Below are 23,518 nucleotides of genomic sequence, written 5' to 3' on the forward strand. Positions count from 1 at the left end.
TTCCACGAAGTTGCAGCTGATTTTGTGAAACGAGTTTTGCGTGTTTGACGATTTTTCGACATTTTGCAAGACGAATTTAAATGAAGAGCTACGTGTTTATATCAAGTTTTGTATTAAAGTGGGTAAAACTTTTACCGAAACTTTTCAAATGTTGCAAAAGAGGTTTGGGAATGCATGTTTGAGTCGGCTACGATGTTATAAGTGGTTCAGGACGTTCAAAGGACAGACATCATCAGCAGATAACCCACGTTCAGGACGGCTATCGACTTCGACTGATTAACGGCATGTTGAAAGAGTGAAGAGTCTAGTGCTGTGAAATCGTCGTCTAACCATTCGTGAGATGGCCGAGGAATGCAAAATTTAATTTGGGCCATGCCAAGAAATTTTAATCAAGGAACTGAACACGCATCGTGTGGCTGGAAAGTTTGTTCCAAAGCTGTTGACCGCAGAGTAAAAACAACACCGAGTTCAGGTTTGTCAGAAACTTTTTGAAATGGCAAATGGTGATGAAAATTTGTTGAAACGCATCATCGTTGGGGATGAGACGTGGGTTTACGGCTACGACGTGGAAACAAAAGTCCAATAATGTAAATGAAAGTTAAAAATCTCTTCGACCCCCAAAAAAGCACGGTAAATGAAATCAAACGTCAAAGTCATGCTCACTTTTTTTCGCCTGGAAGGATGTGCCGTACTACAAATTCCTTCCACGAGGTGAAACAATTAATCGTTTTCGTTACGTTCAAATCCTGAGAAATTTGCGTGAGGCTGTGTGAAGGAAGAGACCGGTGCTGTGGCGAAATGGAGATTTGGTGTTGCACTATGACAACGCAACAGTTCATTCTGCGTTGCTCATTCGCGATTTCTGCACAAAAAACGGCATGGCTATCATCCTTCAGCCTCCCTAATTAACAGACCTGGCCCATATGAACTTTTTCTTTCTTCCCAAATTCAAGAGACCTTTGAAAGGCCAGCGGTTTAACTCGATTGAAAAGAATAAATAAAAATCGCTGGAAGAGTTAAACAGCATTCCAAAAGAACAGTTCTCAGGACCCTTCCAGCAGTGAAAACGACGTTGAGAGAAGTGTATACGTTGCCAAGGAGAGTATTTTGAAGAAGACAATGTTAAATAATTTTTAATATTTTTAAATAAAGTTTTTAAGTGTTAGACCTGGATTTTTTTATCATCTTTTCTAGTTGCCTTTATATATACAACTTGAATGATAAATTAGGCTTTGCTACAGATCCACTTGGAAGTTTTAGTCTTAAGCATCAAGGAGAAGCGGATTGGATATTTTCCATTTTTCTATGCATGCCGCATGTAAAATAAAAGCTTCGACTTTTAAAAAATTTTTTTCTCTTTTCATTTGTTTTTTTCGTTTTTGACCCTCCCGAATGTCGTTTTTGGATTCATTAGAAATTGTTAGCAGCAAAACTAGTGAATTTTGTAAAATACATATAACGTGTTTTGGGGAACTTCCACAGATGAACGAGGATACTTTGAAATCGTCCAATTCTTAAGCTTTTTTGGTAACTTTTCTTAGTCTGGAGAGGTTCTGTTTAATAGCAAACTATTGAAAATTATGAAAGGATTTTTTTCTTCTTCAAGATCTTTATGAGATTTTTTCGACTCGAGGAGTAAATGTAGAATGACATACGATTTTTTCTTGAATTTTCAAATCATTTTGTAAAATTCAGACAAGTTTTCAACAAAGGCAGCAAATTTTCAAAATTTTCCCAACTGAAGTTTCTCATTAGCGTGCGATTTCAAATGACCTCTCCCATTTTCTCAGCAAACTCCCGCTACCATTGTTATCATGTTAATTTCTAAAGCACCGAATACCAAGTTTCTTGGCTATATACGAATAAGCTTACTAATATGCCCGCCTAGTCACACTTAACATCAAAACTTCGGAAACTTTCGTGATATATACAACTTCCGCAAGAAGGGAGGTGGGTCCTCTAATCGATAGTGACTGTACAGGATCCCGAGGGTCTAAATAGGAAAGTAGGAGAGGTGTTGCGAAAGTTCGTGATTTTATTGGAGAGGCTTTTACAACTTTCAGGGATGAACGGACGTTTATTTAAAATGGAGCTTTTGTTTGACTTTACGATGTGCGGATAATGCCTTGAAATGAGATTGGGCGGAAAGGGTAATTCTGTTTATGATTGAGGATTATTCTTAGATGAACTGTGGATAAAATGTGAAGATGGTTAAATTTGGCATATATGAAGAATTATTGAAAATAATATGGAAGGTCATGTCACCACCACTTGGTCAATGTGCGAACCACTGTTTTTCAGCAATAGCCATAAAATATTCGACTTGCGATTTTTATCAGACCACAACTGAAATTAAGCAAAAATCGTTATACTTTTTGTCACGAGTAATACAATGTGACACAATTCGTAGATTACGAAATAGCGAAAAAAGAAAGTGAAAAGCAAAAACAAAAAAAAATAAAAGAAAAACATGTGGATAATTGTTGAAAATAATTTGTAAAATCGCTTCACTATCATTTTTCTTTTATAAAAATTGCTACGTTTTGATACTAGTAATACAATATTAGACTATTTGTAAACTACCAGTCATCTTATGTAAAACATCATTTCACCATTATGTATTATGATACAGAGTGCTACTTTTCGACACTAGCGATACAGTAACTTACAATTTATACACTATCAGTTATCAGTGATCACAATAAACACAAACCTTCTGAAAAACATGTGAGAAAGACTAAAGTCATCATTCTCTCGTTCTTGTGAAAACACTACCTTTCCACACTAGTAAAACAATATTGTATTATTGTTTTACACCTGCAGCAAAAAAATTTAAGTTCCGTAACGAATATATTTATTGAATTATTTGCTGACTTATATGCAGGGCCGGCCTTAGCGAGTATGGCGCGTTAGGCAACATTTTTAATCACCGCTCCCTTACCCCCAAGAAAAACCGCCGACGAGGAAAGTCCGTTGCTCTTTCTCGTCTTCCCCTAAGACCGATACTGCCCGTATGTGAAGTACTCTTCTTACTTTTCCACACTAGTGACACAATATTGTACAATGTTTAGATTAGCAATTATCAGACAATTTTACCCATAAATTGAAGTTAAGCAAAAAATGGGTGGTTTGTCATTACTAGATTTATGAAAGTAAATATTAACACTTCGCCTATAACTCGCAAATAAACAGAAGTTTGCCGTTTCGCGTTTATTTGCCGATCCTGTCGACTATGAAATTACTTTTCACTTTGCATGTTGCTTTAATCTCTCAAATCGATACATTGCAAAATATCAGACATTTTATTTAAAAGCGTTCAATTGTGTCGTCTCTGATTCGTATACAGAAAATAAAAAAAATTAAATCACTTCTTCAATAATTAGTGAGGTACATGATACTTTATCGCACGCGAAATAATGCCTTATGACACGCGAAATGGTACTTTATTGTACGAGATTCAAGGGATACTCCACATTATCCTCACACGTGAGTTACAGTCACGTTATTGGTGTACTATTGTCTTTTTAAGCAATAACATAAAGGTGTAAATTCTCACTAAAAAATTCTGTACACTAAATTTACAGAAAATGTTGGATAAAGTTTGCGAGGATTGGAGCCCTTATGGGAAAGCCCAGGTGGAAACACTCCCATCCGGAAAGTTATTGGAATGGTAAAACAAATTTCACAGGAATTATTATTTCTAGATATAGGGGAGAGAGTTTTGCAAAAGGATATGTTGGTTTGGAGTTGGAAAATTGTGCTTTAAACGAATTTGGTTGCGTAGGAGGGGAACAAAAACTCAGAAACTAATTTTTTGATGCAATATTAGAACTGAAAAGGCGAGACCTACATATGTGTGAACCACAAGTCTACGAACTGTACGTGAACATGCACGATGGTACTTTATTTTTAGTACTTTTTCTGTTTAGAGCCTTCTTTTTTCTTCATTTTCTCCCGCATAATCCTCGATTTTTCGTCGTGCTTTCTGTATTTTCAACCCCTTTGAGTTCGAAATTGCGGTTTGCCCATTAAAGCATCTGCTGCAGACGATGCAATTTACAGAAAAAAAATGAAAAGTAACCACTTAAAAATATCAAAAACCCTAGTGGACAACGGCGGACTGCCTTTGACTGACTGAAATACTTAAGTGGCTTTCAGAGAACTCGCGTCTGAAACAGTCCGAAAAATAAATGCAAAAAAAACTGTCCCTTTGATTTTGTATTTTTTCCAGATATTTTAAAAAACCATTTGACAACAAAAGGCATTCTACACGAGCTGTTTATTTCCCTGGAGGGCTATTTGGGAAATTGGATGTCTTACACACTTCCGCTCCTTCAATACCTCTATTAAATCGGATTTATTACCTCCAAAAGCGGATTTATTACCTCGTAAAATTATTAAAAAAAGTTTTTAAATTACTGTTTTATTCAAATGTGATTACGTTTACTAAGCGTTGCTTTTGATGGTCCAACGCTGACAAATATTTTATTAAAATTTACGATGTAATTATTTTACAGACTACCTAATAAAAAGACTCAAAAAGAAATAAGTAATTTCAGAAAAACTTCTCAAAGTATATGAGGAGGAAAATTTAGGAAAAAAGAGCTGAGAACTGTGAAATTGGAACAAAGTGAGTGTGTGTGATACAGTAAAAAAAGCGTTAACACCAATGAATTAAACCAACTGAAGGGTGAAAATGAGAAGTAATTAAGAGCACGTAAAAACCCAAAATGACACAAAAAGATGAAGGAATTGGCTTATTTTGGCAAAATACTGAGATGCGTGAAATAAGCAGCTGAGGAAAGTCTCCGAACCTTATTAAAATTCACAAACAAGGCTGAAAATTGAGGGATCGAGGTAAAGTGCTTGTCCACCCATAAGGTGTAAAGCTGTCAGCACCGATGACGACAAATCCATAAATACGTGATGACGAAAATCCGGGCAGATAATTAAAAATTCACGGGCACTTGCGATGTAACTTCGGGCGTGAAAAAAATCGTTTTGAGTGACTGTGAACAGGTGATAAAAAAAAGTGCTGCCACATCGGGGCAGCACTTTTTTTATGGGCACTTAGGAAAAAATGGCTCTTACCAGGAAACTGTTAAGGAAAACAATTTCTAAGAATGCCGAATGTGGTCTAAAACAAAATTAAAAATTCTTGGACCATGACTCATATTGAGTACCTCGCATATCCATTCTTGTTCAGGAATTTCCCGATGGCCTAGTTCTCATTTGCTCTGATATGACTTTATCGATTCCGCATTCACTGAATATTTAATGCATGTTTTGATGATGTGTCCTCATGCAGAAAGGTGTTAATACGTTTTGGAGGTTAATTAAATATCTTTTAGAGCTCTTTGGCATTTTCATAAAATTCATATTTGGAGCAAAAATGATTTAATACAAGTCACTATCGACTTAGGAAACTTTTCCTCTGGATTAATGATGTCTTGAAAGCGGTCTTTTCCGCATTTCTTTCCGGGCTTCTATATTTGCTGAAGTATTGATGTTTGCCACTTCCCTCATTTGTAGCCTGAGAGGACGAGATCTTAAAACAAATAATATAATAAAATCGCCTTTTTTTGCTTTATCTCGTATATTATGGCAGTTTAAAAACACGATTGATAAACAATGATTATGTCGAAACTCCATAGGTATACGTATCATACTTTATTTTCTAGTAGCTATTTTCCAGAAACGGGGCTTGAAAAATGAATCTAAATGTCCCTTAATAATCGCTCTACTAGGAGACCCATAGTGGATGTAAAAATTCCGAATACATTTCTCTCTGGACTCACATAAAATTTTCTCCGGACACACATAAAAACCGTTTTATGTACGCTGCAGCCTGTATAAAACGTCGATTATGATGCATCTATAATAAAAAATATATTAAAAGTCGGTACTTAGCATTTTCCTCATCTATTAAGCATTTTTATGATAAAAAATATATTTTTTTAAAGAAGTATTCGCGTGATACGTAGTGTCGTACAAAAAATATTATAAAAAATATAGACCGATATTTAAAAAAGTAAATTGATGATGAATAATAATCCCATAGCTCCGTTCTGTAAAGAACAAAAACTGCCGCCGAAGAAGTGAGCTTCCTAAATTTTGTAACGCAGTTTCGTTCGTTTCGCTTTCAGTAAATTGAGAACGGACGTCGCTCCAATTTAGGGGCCACTGATACGTCAAATTAGCATCGGTGGACTGCGCACACGTCTGCTGTCAACCAATAGAAATATAGCTGGCTGGTATATAAGCGAGTAGTCCTAGACTTATCCTCAGTGTTATTCGATAACGAGCAGAGATATTCTATAGAAACTGATTGAAAATTAGGGAAAACTACTCTACTATGAATATGTCAGTTGAAGTAGATTATGAATATTTTCATTTAACTTCTCTAATTCCATGTCACATTTCTTGTCAACTTCCCTCAAATATTTCTCATTTCCCAAGAGAGATTTTGGAGTCTCAATTTCCAATTGCATAATGTTTTTCTATGGTGACTGGAAGATAAAAACACCAATAATATTACTCAATTCGTCTGAACTAAATCGTCAATGCTACATTAAAGTACATAGTTATTAACGAAAAAAAATAGGAACAAAGCTAAAAATGTTCAAATTCTTTTAAGGCACACTGTATATTAGGATAATATTTTGTCGAAAAATTCGTGATGGACAAAGCCTTCAAAAAGCAGACCAATGGGGCAATAAATATGTCCCGAACAAACGTGAGGCAATTCTGAGGATTAACCTAATAAATCTCTTGCCTGCGTCTGAAACCAGCCCCAGAAAAGGATATAAGTACTTAATGTATGAAATGAACGTCTTTAGCGTTAGCGACGTTGGTTTCGCATTGAGTTAATGAAATTGTTTTAATTTCCAGGGAATCTAAAGTAAATTACAGTTAATGTTATCTCATAATTATCAATATAACTGTCACCTCTTCCCTTGCAATTCTTGCCTCTGTCTAGCAATTATTTCTCCGGTGAAAGTTTATATTTGGCTATCCCCAAATCGGTCTTCATGCAATGGAACTTGTCCGGTAAATACGAGTTAATATCATTATTGATATGTCTGAGCGGCTATGATCGCTCACTTTTGAGGAAATTGACGAAATTTTCAGTAGTTAAGCTGAAATTCAATGGCATTTGTACTTTATTCTTTTTTACTTTATTTATTTTTCTTTAATTTTATTTTACTTTAATCTTATTTGAGTTTTCTTTTATTTTTTTTAGTTTCACTTTCTTTTTATTTTTTTAAGTGCTATTTTACTTAAAAATTTTTTGAGGTTTTACTTTACCTCAAATTGCCGAGAGATTAATAGTCGATAGTGACAAGCATAGATCAGAATGACTGATCCTGTTCCCTTTATTTCATTATCATTTTCTGTCAAATGAAAATAATCTTTCTATCTAAAACCGTTTTATATCTATATTCTGACTATAAAGCACTCCTTTTAGGAATTTGAATCGACTATGCAAAGAACCAGCAGCAGTAATAATCTCCAAGTTTGTTACTTAACCCGTCATCGCTTTTCTCTCCCCTATGTAATTTCATCAAAATCCCACCGCCACAAGAGTAATGACAGGTTCAGTAAGCTTTTATGAAATGGCTTTTTAACCTTTATCCGATAAAACCAGTTATCGCAACTGCTCTTTTCTGTTCCGGATACGTTTGAAATTACTATTGATGCGACCCATTCAATTCTCGCTTTCTATCACCAATTTACTTTAAAACTAACGGCCTCTTTGAGGTTACGCCTCTTCTATGGGTTAATTAAGCAAACCTTTAAATTAAGTAAAACTCGGATTTTGTGGTGAGGCATCGGACAAAAGGGTTTGTAGGCTTTGCTAGGGCTATAAATTTGCAGAATTATAAATTTGATGAAAGTTGCAGTGGAAATGCGCGTTTTCCGAAAATCATGAAATTAAGGCGAATTTCCTGAAACGTCATCGATATCATCGGGCGATTTTAAGCAAAAGGTGGTACGTAGCAGCACCACATAAATTATTTAAGTCTGATTACATTAGTTTTTCGTTTTCTTGAATTTTTGAAAATTTTCGAAAACACACATATGCTATACAGTGTAAATATACATATGATATACATATGTATAGTGAATATTTATACACTGCCGCTCATGGAAGTATGGACGCTTGATGAAAAGTATACTTAAAGACTTTCAAGTAACAAAAACATTTAGTAAGGAATATATTATTATATAATGCTTAAAAAGAAACAAAAATGAACAATAATAGTAAAAAAATTAACTTAAATGTTAAACTTTTTTTTTCGTCAAAAAAATCACCTTTTGCATTTATTATTGCTTTTACGACCTTAGGCATTCTTTCAATTAATTTTCTTAACTTATAATGCTATAAATTTCTCCAGGCCTCTTGAAAAACTCCACAAATTCTGTTTAGACGTGGGACGCCCCTTTCTTATTATTCGATTAAGCTCATTCCATAGCAACTCAATGGGATTGAGATCTGAAATATGCGGTGGCCATGTCATCATTTTAAGTTTTTTTGTTGTTTTTGATGTGCTAAATAGTTGTTGCAAACTTTTGAAGAATGTTTAGGATCGTTGTCTTGCATCATTTCGTATCCCTGTCCGATTAATCGCAGCCCAGATGGTATAGCATTTTCTGTTAAAATTTTTTTATAATCTTCTCTTCTCATAATGCCTTTAATTTTTACTAAGCCTCCAACACTAGTCAAAGAGAAGTAGCCTCATACTAAACCAGCCACCTCTGTGCTTGACAGTCGGAACAATGCAGTCTGGGATCATTTTTCCAGTCTTAGACGGTCGTTCGAAAATTCTTCGTTTCTGACTAAAAATTCGAAAGTTGAATTCGTCAATCCATAATACATTTTGCCACTGTTCAATTGTATAGAAACGCTATTTTTTGCCCATTGAAGTAGTTTAGCCCTATTATCACACGGTAACAGTGGTTTTTTGGTCGCAATCCGATCATAAAGATCACCCTGTTGTGGGCGTCGCTTTATGGTGCTAACTGATATTGGTTTATCACGGCCCCGATTAAACTCGGCCGCAATATCTGGATCGGTCAATCTTCTATTTCGTTTACTTATCAGTCTAATAAACTGAGCCTCTGCATTGGATGTTATTCGCGATGGTCCAGGGCGAAGATGATCCTTAAGACTTCCCGCCTCTTTGTACCATCGTAAAGTAAGATTTACTGCTGAAGCACAAACTTTTGATTTGTTCGTAATATTACGCACTGATAAGCTTTCACGATGTAAAGTGAGAGTAGCTGAACGCGTTGCTATGGAGAGGAGCTTACCACGAGCCATCTGTAACAATTTAAAGTAAAGATGTTAAAAAAGCCGGAATGAACAGTATAAGATCAGCTGTCAAATTAAAGAGTAAATGTAAACAAATTTCTGTGTAACCATGGATACAGACAAAAAACAAAAGAAATTGAAGTGTTATATGGTGGTTTGACAACGTCAAAGCGTTAAACTTTCTTTTCTTATTTTTTTTTAAACAAGTATTTATAAAAAATAAACTAAAAGTGACTGATTATTCTGATTCAAGACAATATTGTCTAAGAAAATGGTACAGAATTATATTAAATCAAATTTAATATGAAATACGTAATTATTTACTGCATAGTGGAATTTTAAGCAGGTGTCCATACTTCCATGAGCGGTAGTATATGCAGAGTGGGCCATCGAAAACTTTCCATTTGATTTTATGAGCGTTTGCTGGAGAAAATTCAAAAACGCTCGGACTTGTCAATTTTAGATTTAAGGGGAACACATTCATTTCATTATTATAAAAGTAAATGTCACCGTCTAGCAGCGTCCGTGACCTTGAAAATTTTAAATGGAAAGGTGTGTCGAGTGGTACCTTGTTTTAAAACGCTCTAAATCCTCTTTTCAACAACACCAATTTTTCGTAATTTGGATTAGTAATTTTCGAAAAAGTACGTCATCAAAAATTAAATGCCTTACCATTTTTAGTCCAGTAAATGTTGAAAATGGCCACCATCAACCTCCATACAATAATACAGGACCTGTTTAAAGTGTTGTCGGACATTCTGAAATACTTCACACGTTATTTGATGGAATTCGTGTATAATCCGCTGACGCAAGTCTTCTAAGGAATTTGGCTGTGTGGAATAAATTTTTGACTTTAAATGGCCTCACAAAAAAAAGTCCAGTGAACTTATGTCGGGAGAGCGAGCGGGCCGCTCAATAGGACCTCTTCTACCGATCCACCTTTCTGGAAATTTGTCATTTAATTGTCTTACTGCCATGGCGTAGTGTGGCAGAACACCGTCCAGTTGGAAAATCAAATTTTCTACGCTATATCGGTTATCTTTTTCGATAATAGCTGTTATTGCTGGATCAACGGCGTTTTCTAACAACTCTAAATACATTTCTCTTGTTAAATTGCCAGGTAAAAAAAATGGACCAACGATCCGAACTTCATAAATTCCTGCCCATACATTTAATTTTTCGGGGTGCTGGGTATGTCTCCCGAAAATTCTTGGGTTAAAATCTAACGAACACCGACAGTTATGTCTGTTAACTGTACCATTTAGGAAAAACGAACATTCATTCGAAAAACAAACATTAAACAGAAATTGTGGTTCGGTTAAAATGTGTTCACTCATCAACTCACAAAATTATAAACGTCGGTCATTGTTATTTTTATTCTTGAACTAATTTAATTTTGTGCGACTGAAATTTATATTTTCGTAATATTCCCTGTAAATTTGTTCGCGAAACATCTGATGCAACTGAGAGTTGCTTGGTACTCAGTGTAGGATCCATCGCGGTATGTCCAATAAATGCCACTTCAACAGCTTCATTTAGTATAACAGAGTTTTTAACGTTTCTTTTTTTGCTTAATACTGACCCTGTTTCTTGAAATCTTTTCACTAATTTGCATATGTAAATATGGTATAGAAACTTATCATGATTCCTATCATTAAACAATCGTGCTGTAGCCCTGGCACTATCATTATTTTTAAAGAAGAGAGAAATAATTTCTCCTTTTTCTTCAACAGAATGGGTTGTTTTTGCAATATAAAACACAAAATACGGATATAATTTTTGCGCTGAGACAGTAAACTAACAAGTTTAAGAAATGTTGTTAAAATTGATTTTGGTATTTCACCTGCCATTATTGTTCAGGCTATTTTTTGGGTGATGTTTATCTCATTTTTCTTATCAGTTCTCAAGAATTTCAAATAATAAATAAATATTTGATGGCTTACTTTTTCGAAAACTACTAATCCAAATTACGAAAAATTGGTGTCGTTGAAAAGAGAATTTAGAGCGTTTTAAAACAAGGTGCCACTCGACACACCTTTCCATTTAAAATTTTCAAGATCACTAACACCCCTGCCAGACGATGACATTTACTTTCATAATAATATGAAAAGAATGTGTCCCCCTTAAATCTAAATTTGACGGGTGCAAGCGATTATTAGTTTTTTTTCAGTAAAAGCTCACAAAATCAAGTGAAAAGTTTTCAATGACCCAGCCTGTATACTATAAAATATGGAACATATTAAATAAAATCTATCTAAATAGAAGAACAAAATTGCTCGGGCACATCAATCTTAATTTATAAATCCGTAAATTTTGATATAAAAAGGTTTCTCATGATGTCACTAATGTTGTAGATGTGACGTCATACCTTATTTTTTTAAATTGCAATCCCAATTTTTGATATCGCATTTTGAAATATCTAGCAATTTTGCATATAGGACGATTAAATTTTAAATGCATTACGTAACAACTTTTTTAGAAAAAGAGATTTTCTGTTATCCACTTCAACAAAAGAATTCAACTGAGACGTAAAAAATATAAAGAGAAACAGAAAAAAAATTAAAGTAAGTCTTCAAACTGATCACTATTTACTTGCTTTTGTGATGTTAGTAAACACTTGGAGAGTGATTAGTCTGATTTCTTCATTATTCTAATCTTCAATCTTCAACATTATTTAATGGATTGACGTAAATTTAGGCTTCAAAAGAAATCGAGCGGAATTAGGTCGGGAGATCTGGCAGGCCATTGAATCATTCCTCTTCTACTAATCCATTTGTTTTGAAAAATGGTATTTAAATCATTTCAAGCAGGTTGTGAATAATGTGATCTTGCTGAAACCATGGACCATTATTCGGTATGAGGGGATGCTCCTCATTTGGATAGAGCCCAGCAATTGCCGATATTATGTTTAGCTGCAGTAGTTCTAAATAATTCACAATATTTAGTAGACTTTCAAAAAAAAACGGCCCTCTAACTGAAGTACCGACAATCCTTGCCCATACGTTGACCTTCTGTGGACGTTAAGTATGCGCTTCCACCATCGAGTCTGGATTTTCAAGTGCCCGGTATCTGCAATTCTGCTTATTGATAGAATCATTTAAACAGAAAGTTGCTTCGTCCGAGAAAATTATTAGAGACTTGAAAATTGCAGAAAATTATTTAAGACTTCAAAATTACAGATCGTTGTGGCACCGCTCCATCATTGTTGCACAAAATTCAACCCTCCGATCAAAATCATCCTCAATAAGTTCTTGCACCAAATAAACTTTATATAGATACCATTCATCCTGCTTAAGGGATTTTAAAATCGAAGAGTGACTTATCCCTTAATGCAATGCGATCTGACGGCTTGATAAAAACGAATTTTCTTCTACTGTTAATAAAACATCCATTGTTTTTCCTTCTGAGACTGCCGGACGATCTGGTTTAAACTGATCTCTTATATGGCCCAAGTTTCTAAAGCACTGAATCTTACTAATGCTTCATCTTGTAATAGGCTGGACAGGGTACTTATTGTTAAAGGATTCACAAACTTCTTCTTGTGTCCGAGTCCTATCTCGATATTATTTTTACCATACAAAAGAACTATTTCAATTCTGTCTGCTAAAGTATACGCCATGATTAAATTTCTGCCAAGAAAACACGTTCGATACCATTGAAATTGGAACTCGAATCTCACTATCCTCTAATATGAAAAAAACAAAATTCCAATCGTTATTTTTATAAAGTTTATGTTTTTTGCTCTTTTTTACTCAAGAATAAAAAAATGTATAAATCGGCAAAATCAAAATAATTAAATAAACAATATTGAAATTTAGGTCAATTAAATAAAAAATAAACAAAATATTGTTATTTTGTCCATAACAGCCCTAAAATTCAACCGATTTTAAAAGTAAAAGTATGACTGGATTTCAAATTAAACGCCCTTTAAAATTATGTATTACAAGGGGGGTGGTCATATTTACTATTTCAAAGTTGGGGCTGCTGGGGGTTAGAGGATGATTCTACCACGATTCAGTTTAGGCCAAAAAAAGTCCTCCTTAGAACAAAAATCGACGGATCACGGCGATTTTTGATATTTTTCGCAGGGTGAAAGATACGTGGGGTGGGGAATTTTCAAATGAACACACTGTTTAATACTATAGTGTCGGTTCTATATTTGGTTGGCGAAATTAATAAATTAATTAAAATTAACCCAACTTTAGTCAATAACTAAAAAATTATAACATATAGAAAAAACTGAGTGCGCCTCTGGATTCTACGGAAAATTCTACCCATTTTTTTCGTTTCGATAAGCCAAAAGATAAAGGAAATAAGAGGGGGATCCCAAAATGGCATTTTTCCAAAATCACTTTGTAGTTCAAAAATGAAGCTTTGAAAGTTTTGTCAGCAGCATCATTAATTTCATAAAAAAGTAGCACACTATTGCGTAAACCGTTTTGCGCTATGCACATTAGTTTCCAGTATATCTCCGAAAACCATAAAAAATGGACCACCCTGTACATGAACACTTTGTGCCATTATCACAATTGATAATAATTGCAATAATATGAATCCTTCAAGGCTGTATCCAGTTAAAGCTACGATTTACCTCATTTTATCCTCTAGAAATTCTAAACTGTTTAATGACGTGTATATTTACACAGAAAGCATCATGTTGTATAAAGAAGAGCTTGCCGTCAAAAATTCTCAAACTGCAAATAGAATAAAAATTTAAATAACGATAATCCCTCTCTTTAATCTTCCTTAAAGCTCTCTAAATTGAATATTTTTCCCAACCCCCAACATCCGGATTAAATATTTACAAAAGGTCAAAAAGACTTGTTTACCCATTTTTCCCGGTCCTTAATTCAAGCGTAGTGGACCAATTACGGCTCGTATGAACCCAATTTGCGTACCTAAGAAAGAATTTCGGCCAGAGGGCCCTACGTGTCTCGGCAAACACAATCAAGGGTGAGCACCCTTCAACTACCTACTAATGTGGATTCCATGTAATTGGAACGGCCTAAGGGCGTTACTAAATTAATCGCGGACCGATATTAATTTGGGAGCATTCCCGGAATATTATGCGGTTTAGATTTGTTTTTGTGTGCTGCCTCGTAATTTCCCCTTTGATGAGCATGGATACCGTATTTGCTCGATTAACATTTCATATCCATATGTGGATATTTTGGACCATCAATAGTGATTAATGATCGAATTATTCTTTAGTTACATTAAAAAAATCTCGTTGCAGATAGACGTCAGATGGCAGGACATGCTGAGCACATAACAAATAACAGATGACACAGATGACACAGATGACAAATAACAGATAACACGCGATAAATGACATGATTTTTATGTGTTTGCGGCCATTTTTTGCGTGTTTTCGCTCTTTTTCGTGCATTTTTTGTAAGGATTTTTTTGAGTGTCCACATTTATAATCTAATTGGCTTCCATCGTCGGGGGGAAATCCGGCTTTGTTAATTCCGAAAATTCTTCAGAATTGATAAATGCATCGCTTTCGTTGGAAATTTGAATGATAATAACCGACTCTCCAGCTCGCATATTTTCCGGGCTTCTCTTTTCGTTCGTTATGTTTTAAACTGCAAATAATAATCCACTTTCTCGCCCGTCACACGATAACACTTTCGGGATTTTCGGTCGAACGTAAATTGCTTGATCGTCCCATTGTTCCTCTCTCGGCAATTTCGGCTTTAATTAAATGTTATTGCATTTTGTTTTACACACTTTTTTTTAATTGGGCGCAAACGAAAATGGATTATATGGGAATTAAGAAAAAATATTGCTTGTAAAATGTTTAATATAATTTCGAATTGAGAAGGGGGAGTTCGGGCCGGAAAAGTCTTTTTCGAAAATTTCGATCGAATTCTTGTAAATGTTTTAGATGATCAACCACCCAAAATCGTTGCACCTGCAGAGAAATAAACACCCTGTATAGTGCCCATTAGTTAACTATAATTAGCTTTTAGCACTTATGGCATTAAACCTCAAATATTGATGTGAATTTCTATCTATCCGTCTGTGATGTATAAGCGTTTGATTAATATTCAATTTATCAGGGTAAACGAATGCTTTCAATTCGCATTCAATCTAATTATATAATTCTCTATATTGCTAAATAAATTAATAATTTTAACTCTAGTTGGGTAGAGAAAGATTCGCTCTGGATGAAATTTGTTTTCATTTTCACAGCAAACCATTTGCAAATCGAAATTTCTATCCATGCAATGAAAATGGGGGAGATCTGAACTCAATTTGTTCTTGGAAATTTTAGGGTATCTAGTCTTCATTCAGATTATGAAAACAATTAATCAGGTTTAAAAATCCCTATTTTTCTCGAAAAAACTTGATTTTTGGTCATGTTAGGCTCCTGTTAGTTTGCTTAAAACACTGGAAGTACATGCTTAATTTGGTGCTATTCATGGAAACTTTGAACATGGATATGGAGAGCGCGCACACACCAATCTTGATTACGGCCAGACTTGAAAATTCTCCTCTCCCACAAAAAAAGCTTTAGAAAATGTATTTTTAAGTATGGTGTGCACTTGCGTTTACTGATCATCTACTGAAAGTAAAAGCTGAATTAAAAGCTTTTCCTAACAGTTATGAGCACGAGAATGCGATCGTCATCAAAACTGAACCATTTTAAAATTGAGCCCAATATGAAAATTTCTAGCCCCCCACTGATTTCTTTTAGAAAGCTCCTATTTAGGCCTGACTAGGTATGTGTGGACACCTGTGGGCACCCTAAAATATGGTAAATATTGTGCACCGACCTACGATTTAAAGGGACTCTCAGACTCAATAACAAGGAAATTTTATCATTGCTTTGAGAAAAGTGATTTTTCCATACCTCTAACGAAACTCCAGCTTTATTTCAATCCGCAATTGCTTCATCCTTAAAACATGGACTCACAAGAATACTTCACCCTCAAATACGGCTCTAGAGGCTTTTCAGATAAGAGCTCCGGTCTTAAATTACCCAATAAACTACTGAGTTGCTTACATCAATAATTCTCACCGATATGATAATTTCTATGGAGGTTTATGTGAAATTTTACGAGCTTTTGTGCTGCGATAATGCCCTTTAAAACTTTTGAAAAATGCGATACAGGGTCCTCCAAATGGGTCATAAAGGTCCTTAAAACGTGCTGCCAACAGTTTTCTGGGGTTAAAGGATTAGAGCGGTGGCCAGAGCAGTAAGGCATGTAGGTAAACGCGTTAGTTACAGGAAGATTAATGGGTCTCCCGACAAATTTACATAGTTTTTTACATATTATTGAAGCTTTCGGGCCATAGAAAATCAGATACATAGATTTTGTTTATGTCTGCTACGTGCCCGGCCAAAAATTTTTTTTAATGCGACCCCTCAGCAGGAAAAATTTAAATTTGTGCCTTTCAATTCCTGCCTATTGACTACTGAGTGGAAATTCTCATTTTGCACTTAAGGATTAAATTATCCCAAAAAAATGTCCGGAGAATTCATTTCGGACTGGGAGCTGTAAAATAAAAACGAGCTCACTTGATGCGTTTTTCAAAAGGGAGAAAATTACAGAAATTCTTATTTAATGGACACAGATTTGTTTTTGCCGCTTAAAGGAATTCTCGGTTCGGTCTGGAAAGCGCTTTATCACTCCATTCACAATCTTGGCGTAATTAGAGCTTTTGATTAAAACACAAATTTATTTATGCCTCAATCAAATTTTAAGCAAACAGATGTGGATACGCCCGAATAATCTCTTCCACGCGTCAGCTTCTAAAGGATATTGAAATTTCAATAGGAAGCTTCCTGCATGTCGATTTCCCAAAATTGTGGCTAATGGAAGATATTTAATTTCACTGGGGTGATTCCCAAGAAGTTTCCAAGAAAGTAAGAAAATTCCTTGAAAATTTTTCTGGGAAACCGTCAGGTTTGGATTTACTGTAAAGAGATCCCTGTACACCTCCTCTTAAAAAAGCGTCGTAGAGCATTGCGCTTGGAAGGGAGAAATTCGTGAATGTGGCTTTTATAAAGCAACCAGAATCCATTTCACAATTTTAGCATTCTTAGAATACGAATAAGTACTTATCATAACCAAACACAACCATTTTAAGCTTTCCACGCGAAGAAGACCTACTTTCTAGGCCCCGGTGACCACCAGATTCGTTGTAGAACACGAAGTACAAAGCAATTTAAGCGCACGTACAGACCATAACTACGTGCAAAAATTAGCATTCCAGGGCTTTCCTGTTGGAAGCCATATTTCGTAAAGTTTTTTTTGATAGAGGCTCTATCTCTCCGGAAGAAAATGTAAAGTTTTCCTTGATAAAAGCTCTATATCCGCTCAAGTAAATGAGTCTGCTACTCAAACAAAGTCAAGGGAACTAATTATTGCTGCGTCTCGAATCTGCTATTAGAATAGCAAAGTCCCTACATTTTTCCTCTATTCAAGGAGGAAATGGAGCGCTTAGGGAAAAAGATTTCGAGTACGATAGACTTAACTAGGAAGTCAGGGTAAATTTATTCAATATTCAATCATATTTCGTGGTAATTACGTGTCAATTCCCAAATCTCCGGGCTGAAAGTTTTCCAGAGTCCCCGAGAGCTACTTAAATTTCATAAATAATAAATCGGTCCATTTGCATCAAACGAGAAACGAAACCTTTACCTGAGAGTGTTGGGGAGATTAGTACAGGTCCTGCAGACTTTCTAGCTTGATCAATATTTAGGCCTGATTATACATAAAAGGGGATCAAGGAAATAAGTTATACCGAGCGAAACGAGACAGGGGGTTTGGGGAAACTTGAAAGGTTGCGCTCTACAGCCGTTATTTGCTCCCTCTAATTGACAAGTGATAGATTAATGGAGCTCTAACAAACCCAAATTGAGTTTTTGCCTCAAGGTTAGTTATACACTGCTAATATTGCTTTCGTTAGTTAAAAACATTTTGGAGGTTGAATGCAGGGGTGGTTCGCGGCCGTTACGCGACTCTGAGCTCAAAATTACCCTGGCAATCGTAAAAACTGAGAATCGTCGCTCTAAAAAAGTATTCAGCGTGTAATTCGATAGATTTCGCCCTTAAAACTTTATCGCGTATGCTCAACTGCTCAAGTTTCAATAATTTCCATCTTTCCTGCATTACCTTCCTGCTATCATTCCCCTCTTGACTGCATCCGATATTGCAGTTTCAGCAGCAGCATTAGCGAACAGGGAAGCTTAATTTGTTCCGCCGTAAGTATCGCCCTGTGTAATAAAGCGAGACACAAGATATTTGCGTTTAGCTCCATATCTTCATTTACTCAAGATAGTTGTGTTGAACGAAACTAATTTCCACCCTAATTCCCGTATTCGATTAAGATGGTTGGGTAGATTGGGTTCTAGCATTTATCAAGTATTTGGATATAAATAAATTATATAATTTAAAAAATAATTTATGTCATTTAAAAATTTGTTTGTCATTTAAGAAACATTTTATGTAACAAAGAATTTAGGGATTTGTAACTGCCAGTTAAAAATCCACAGAGCTCAAATCTGGTGATCTTATTGATGTATGTATATTTTATGCGTACTGAAATCAAGATCATGCGTTTTTCTTGCTTAGAAGAATCAGGTTCGCCTTCGTTATTCTTCCTCAACTTTATCATTAACAGATTGTTTTTGTTTCTTCATTAGTACGCATCTACAATTTTTTTTCGACATCTTTTCACACGGAAATCCGTGTGAAAAGGTGACAGGCAGTGAGCGCGCCGATAAAAACTGCAACGAAAAAAATCAATTTCTGCGTAGATCGGTGTCTGATTTTCTAAAAATTTAACAGGTCATTAAACTACAAATAGCCAGCAAATCAATGAAATTTTAAAAGGCACAATCGAGCGGCGGTAATTAACCCGCGAGCCGAAAAAAATTACGGTCGACCACTTTATCACATTTTTCTGCTTCCAATTAATTTTCAAACATGCAAGCTCATTTTTCATATTTATATTTTCGACCATGCTTGTAGTTTTCCGCATTTTTTGCTGTGATTTATTCGGTATTCCGTATTTAGCCCGATGATAAACGCTTACAAAGGGACGTTTCAGGAAATAATTGAGAGAAAGTCGAACCGGTTTTCAACGGACGAATAATACATATTTCTCAAAAACAAATTGGACGAAATGCGGAATAAAATTCATACAAGTTAATCGCCGGTTTCATTTTTACTTTGCGAGTCGACAATGCTGTTTCTATTTCGCGAAAAAACGACACTGATGGCAGTTTTTTGGTCCTGCACTTTAATGGAAAAATCAGATTTTCCATTAAAGGATTAGCGCTGTGGCATTGATTTCAAAAGATCTAGCGATAATTCAAATAGTGTTAAAACGATTTTGTAAAGCTCCTTCTAATTGAACCTTCAGTCCATTTTTACACCACCACTGAAATGTTGACGGCAGAATTAAAGATACATAGAGAGTTCGCGCTTAGCTGGTTATAATATTCCGCAGTTATTGCAAAGGAAATTAGAGTGCAAGGCGCAACATTCAAACCACAATAGTTGGAACTAAAATACATGTTAATGCGCCGTGTATTGTTATAGGTACAATGCAGCGAGGTTTCGAATTAGAGGCTGGGAAAAGCTCTAACAGGATTATAGAAAACTGCACATCTGCTAATTGAATTGATGTAGTTACCATGGGAACTTCCCAAAAGTCACACTATTTTTAATAGAACGCGTCTCACGTAAAAAATTAATTTTTAGTCCTGCATTTTCCTCTTTCGAATATTGATATATTTAACAGTTGCTGGACAGCAGCAGTTGCTAATAAGTTCCTGGTCATTTGATAGTCAATAACTGTATATTTTCATTTATTTCAATCAAACATTCCAGAAAACACATTCCACCGCACCACGCGCGGCTAGAAGACGACTGCCGTGATACGGCCGCCTGGCGGCAATTTTCTGTTTTGTGGCGGCGGGCAAACCGGGCATATCCGATCGGCCTTTAGACGGCCGTGAGGCGGGTGCCCGCTTCTTGTGGTTGCAAGCCGAAAGACAACCACTAGCGACTAGAAAGGCGAATAAATTAATCTTGTTCGGCAACACAATCGCTGTTTAATATAGAAGAGGCAAGAAAATTTAATAAAGCATTTGCCCACGTTTCGGAGCGGTATGGGCAATCTACCAGATTTTTGCGGTCCATTTTCCTACGACCGAATAACGAAAAGAATCGACGCTAAATATCCAAACAATGTGTGGCGCTATATCCATATTTTCTATTTTTTTTTAATTCTAGTTTTCGAGATTCCATGGCGTCAGAAAATACATATTTTCGCGCATTAATTTTAGAACAAACATTTTCTTTTCGAAGGAAAATGTGACTAAAATTAAGTGCCTCAAAGGGATTTATTCTCTCATCTTTGATACTAACATCTAGGCCCTTAAGTTAATCTTACTTGACGACAAAGTTTACGAGAAAACATTTTAATTCAGTCGCTAATGAAAAGTCGGGCGGTGCCTGAAACAGACACCACAATTTCAGAGGGGTTTCCTGAAAAGTTCTTTGTTTTCCCTCTGCTGTTTTAGGTCCTCATGGACCGGAAATTGGGACTTTCAACCCCTTTTCGCTTCGTTACATGGCAAAGTCGTAGATTGCACCCCGTTGAGACCTAATTTGTATCAAAAAATGTTTAAATGAAACAAAATTACATTGAAAAATACTGCAATCCATATTTTTGATTAACATGAATGCGTAGTTGTTTGGAATGGAATCTGGACCAAAAGCAATTTAATACGTCAATGTGGAAATGTGCAGATATTGAGTTCCGCTAAACCGGATACAATGTAATGGCAAGCTGAGCAAAGAAGGCAGACACTTTGAATATTTTCTGCATGAATAAGTAAAATATTGAGTTTCTTCCATTTGTTTCCGTATTTCGAATATTCGTTCCAATCAAAACTTTTCTCAAGAACATTTTTACATCTAACCGATCAATTAAGAATCTTTTTCACGTCATTGAAGTAGGAATTGAAAACTCGATTTATCGGTTAATGTTAAGTGTTTCTAAAAACTCAGGACTTCCAGAAAGAACGTATATCTGGATAGGGGAGGTGCGCAAAGCGCAGCGTGGGGAAATCTTGATAAACCTTTAGAAAATTGAGGAGAACAACCCCAAATCGACGTGGAAACTTCCAACTCAGTAAATTTTCATTTAAGGAGAGATATTGAGCTTTTCCACTTTTTTCCAAATATTCCGCGGTAATAAATCAATTCTGATACATTTCAAATACCTGCGCACAATCGCTCACTACATCACCATTCACCGCCTCACTTTCTCTCACGCTTCACGCCCTAAGGCTGCGTTTCTTAACCTCCAGTTAGCCACTCTCTATCCTTCAGTTAATCTTAGCCGGGAGGTTACAGTGTGCCACTTTTAGCGCTGACGGAAATTTCGAGGTGACCCTAGCGACCAAAGCCACAATTTATCACCAGGGATTGGTCGAATGGAAACCGCCCGCCATCTACAAGTCGTCGTGTGAAATAGACGTCGAGTATTTTCCGTTCGACGAACAGACATGCGTACTGAAGTTCGGCAGTTGGACGTATGACGGGTTCAAGGTAAGACAGCGGCGTCCCCTGATTGGTGGAGATTTTTTCAGTTTTTTTGCAGGTCTCAGTGGCACCCCGGTTAAACGTGTTTTGCCTATTTGTAGGTTAGGTTATGTTTTTGTGCTGTTGTTATTTGAGAAAAAGTTGCCTCTGCGCACTTATGAATCTTATTATAATGCGCTGTTTATTTCGCTACTGTAATTAAGAAAATTTAATATTTTTCCCATAGATCTGTGGGTTTAGGTCAAGCGTCGATACCTCTGACTTGGCTTTCACACGTGACACTCCAATTAAATTAATTAATATGCTTATAATTAAATACGATCCTCGATATCGAATGATTATAGTGAAAATTTGAGGACCAATAGAGAATATTTTGGGCCTTTTAATGAAGTTAGTAGTCGATTTTTGTAAGTAGTGAAGTTTGTCTGCAATATTTTTCTAATGTGATCCGTCCCGTTTACTTGCTTCATGATACTTACTCCTGATTCAACCCTAAAAATTTGAGAGGTTTCAATAAAACTTCGAAGCTTTATAGAGAAAATTCCGGAAGTTCGAATTGAGCTCAGTTTGTTTGTATAAGTTATGAAGTTCGCCTACAATAAGGATTTAACGTCGCTTGCCCCATTACTATCACATTACAACTTAAAGGTGCTCTCTGATACTTACTCTTTCTCGGATCTTTAATAAAAAGAGAAAAAAATCGTAAAATTAAGGGGATTTTAATAAAAATTTGAAGATTTATAGAGAAATTTATAGTCTTTTAAACGAAACTTAGTTAGTTCGTGCAAGTAGCGAAGTTTGGCTACAACATTTGTTTAATACAGGCAACCGCCGCCAGTTCATATCTAAATTTGGAGAAGCGATCTTATGCCCGACCGTGATATGGCCCTTAAAATTTTAAAGATCTTTGTAGAATTTTGAGGGTTAATCGGGAAAAGTCTGCACTATCGAAAGGAGCCCAGCTGGCTTATTTAAGTTTTATGGATTTACTGCAATATTTTCTTTAATACGGGATAAAATCATAGTGGAACATGACAATCGCTTCTACAATATAGCTTAGACATTAAATAAAAACAATCAGTGGCGCAGCTTGCCTTTGAACGAAGTTATAAATTATTGAAGTCTGTGTTGATGCTGTCAGATTTTGATCAATCTTTACTTTATACTTTTTCGTGATTTGCTATTCCCTTTTCATCGACTTTTTTTAAAATTTCAACCATTATACAGGGACATTGAAGTCCAAAAAAATTAGTTAGGGGTTTGGCATTTAAGGACAGATACGAATTTTTTAATTCAAGGCGATTGAAGTCAGATTTTATCTTGGTTTAATTTGTTTTAAACATTGTGTGGTACCTCACTGGGTGTTTTTATAGTAGATTTTGCGAATCTCAGCAGTTCACAAAGGAGGCTTCGGATGTTGAAACCGGAAAAAAGCAGTGGCGTAGCTTATTTTCATATGCAGGTGCGATTTTTTTAAATCCGTAGATTGTTAAAATCAGATTTTTTTCTTGCTTTATCCCATTTAGACTTTTGTGCGCCGAGGCAACGGGTTACCAAAATATTTCTGAAAACTTTGTCGGTTGTAAAGGAGATTTGAGGCTTTAAAATAAATATAAAATCAGTCCCGTAC

At 35.6% G+C, this 23,518-nt stretch overlaps 1 protein-coding gene across 3 annotated transcripts in view; it reads left to right on the forward strand.

The window, feature by feature from the left end:
* The window catches only part of nAChRalpha4 (nicotinic acetylcholine receptor alpha4), a 126,844-nt gene that overhangs the window by 66,751 nt on the left and 36,575 nt on the right, over positions 1–23,518 (forward strand). For 2 of the 3 annotated variants that reach the window (XM_066390002.1, XM_066390004.1), the window contains exon 4: positions 21,714–21,894. The exons of the other annotated variant lie outside the window; for it this stretch is intronic. In XM_066390002.1, coding sequence (XP_066246099.1) covers positions 21,714–21,894 — 181 coding nt within the window. The remainder of the gene's footprint in view (positions 1–21,713; positions 21,895–23,518) is intronic. 3 annotated transcript variants of the gene reach the window in all.

Source organism: Euwallacea similis, chromosome 5, assembly GCF_039881205.1.
Source record: "Euwallacea similis isolate ESF13 chromosome 5, ESF131.1, whole genome shotgun sequence".
Taxonomy (NCBI): Eukaryota; Metazoa; Arthropoda; class Insecta; order Coleoptera; family Curculionidae; genus Euwallacea; species Euwallacea similis.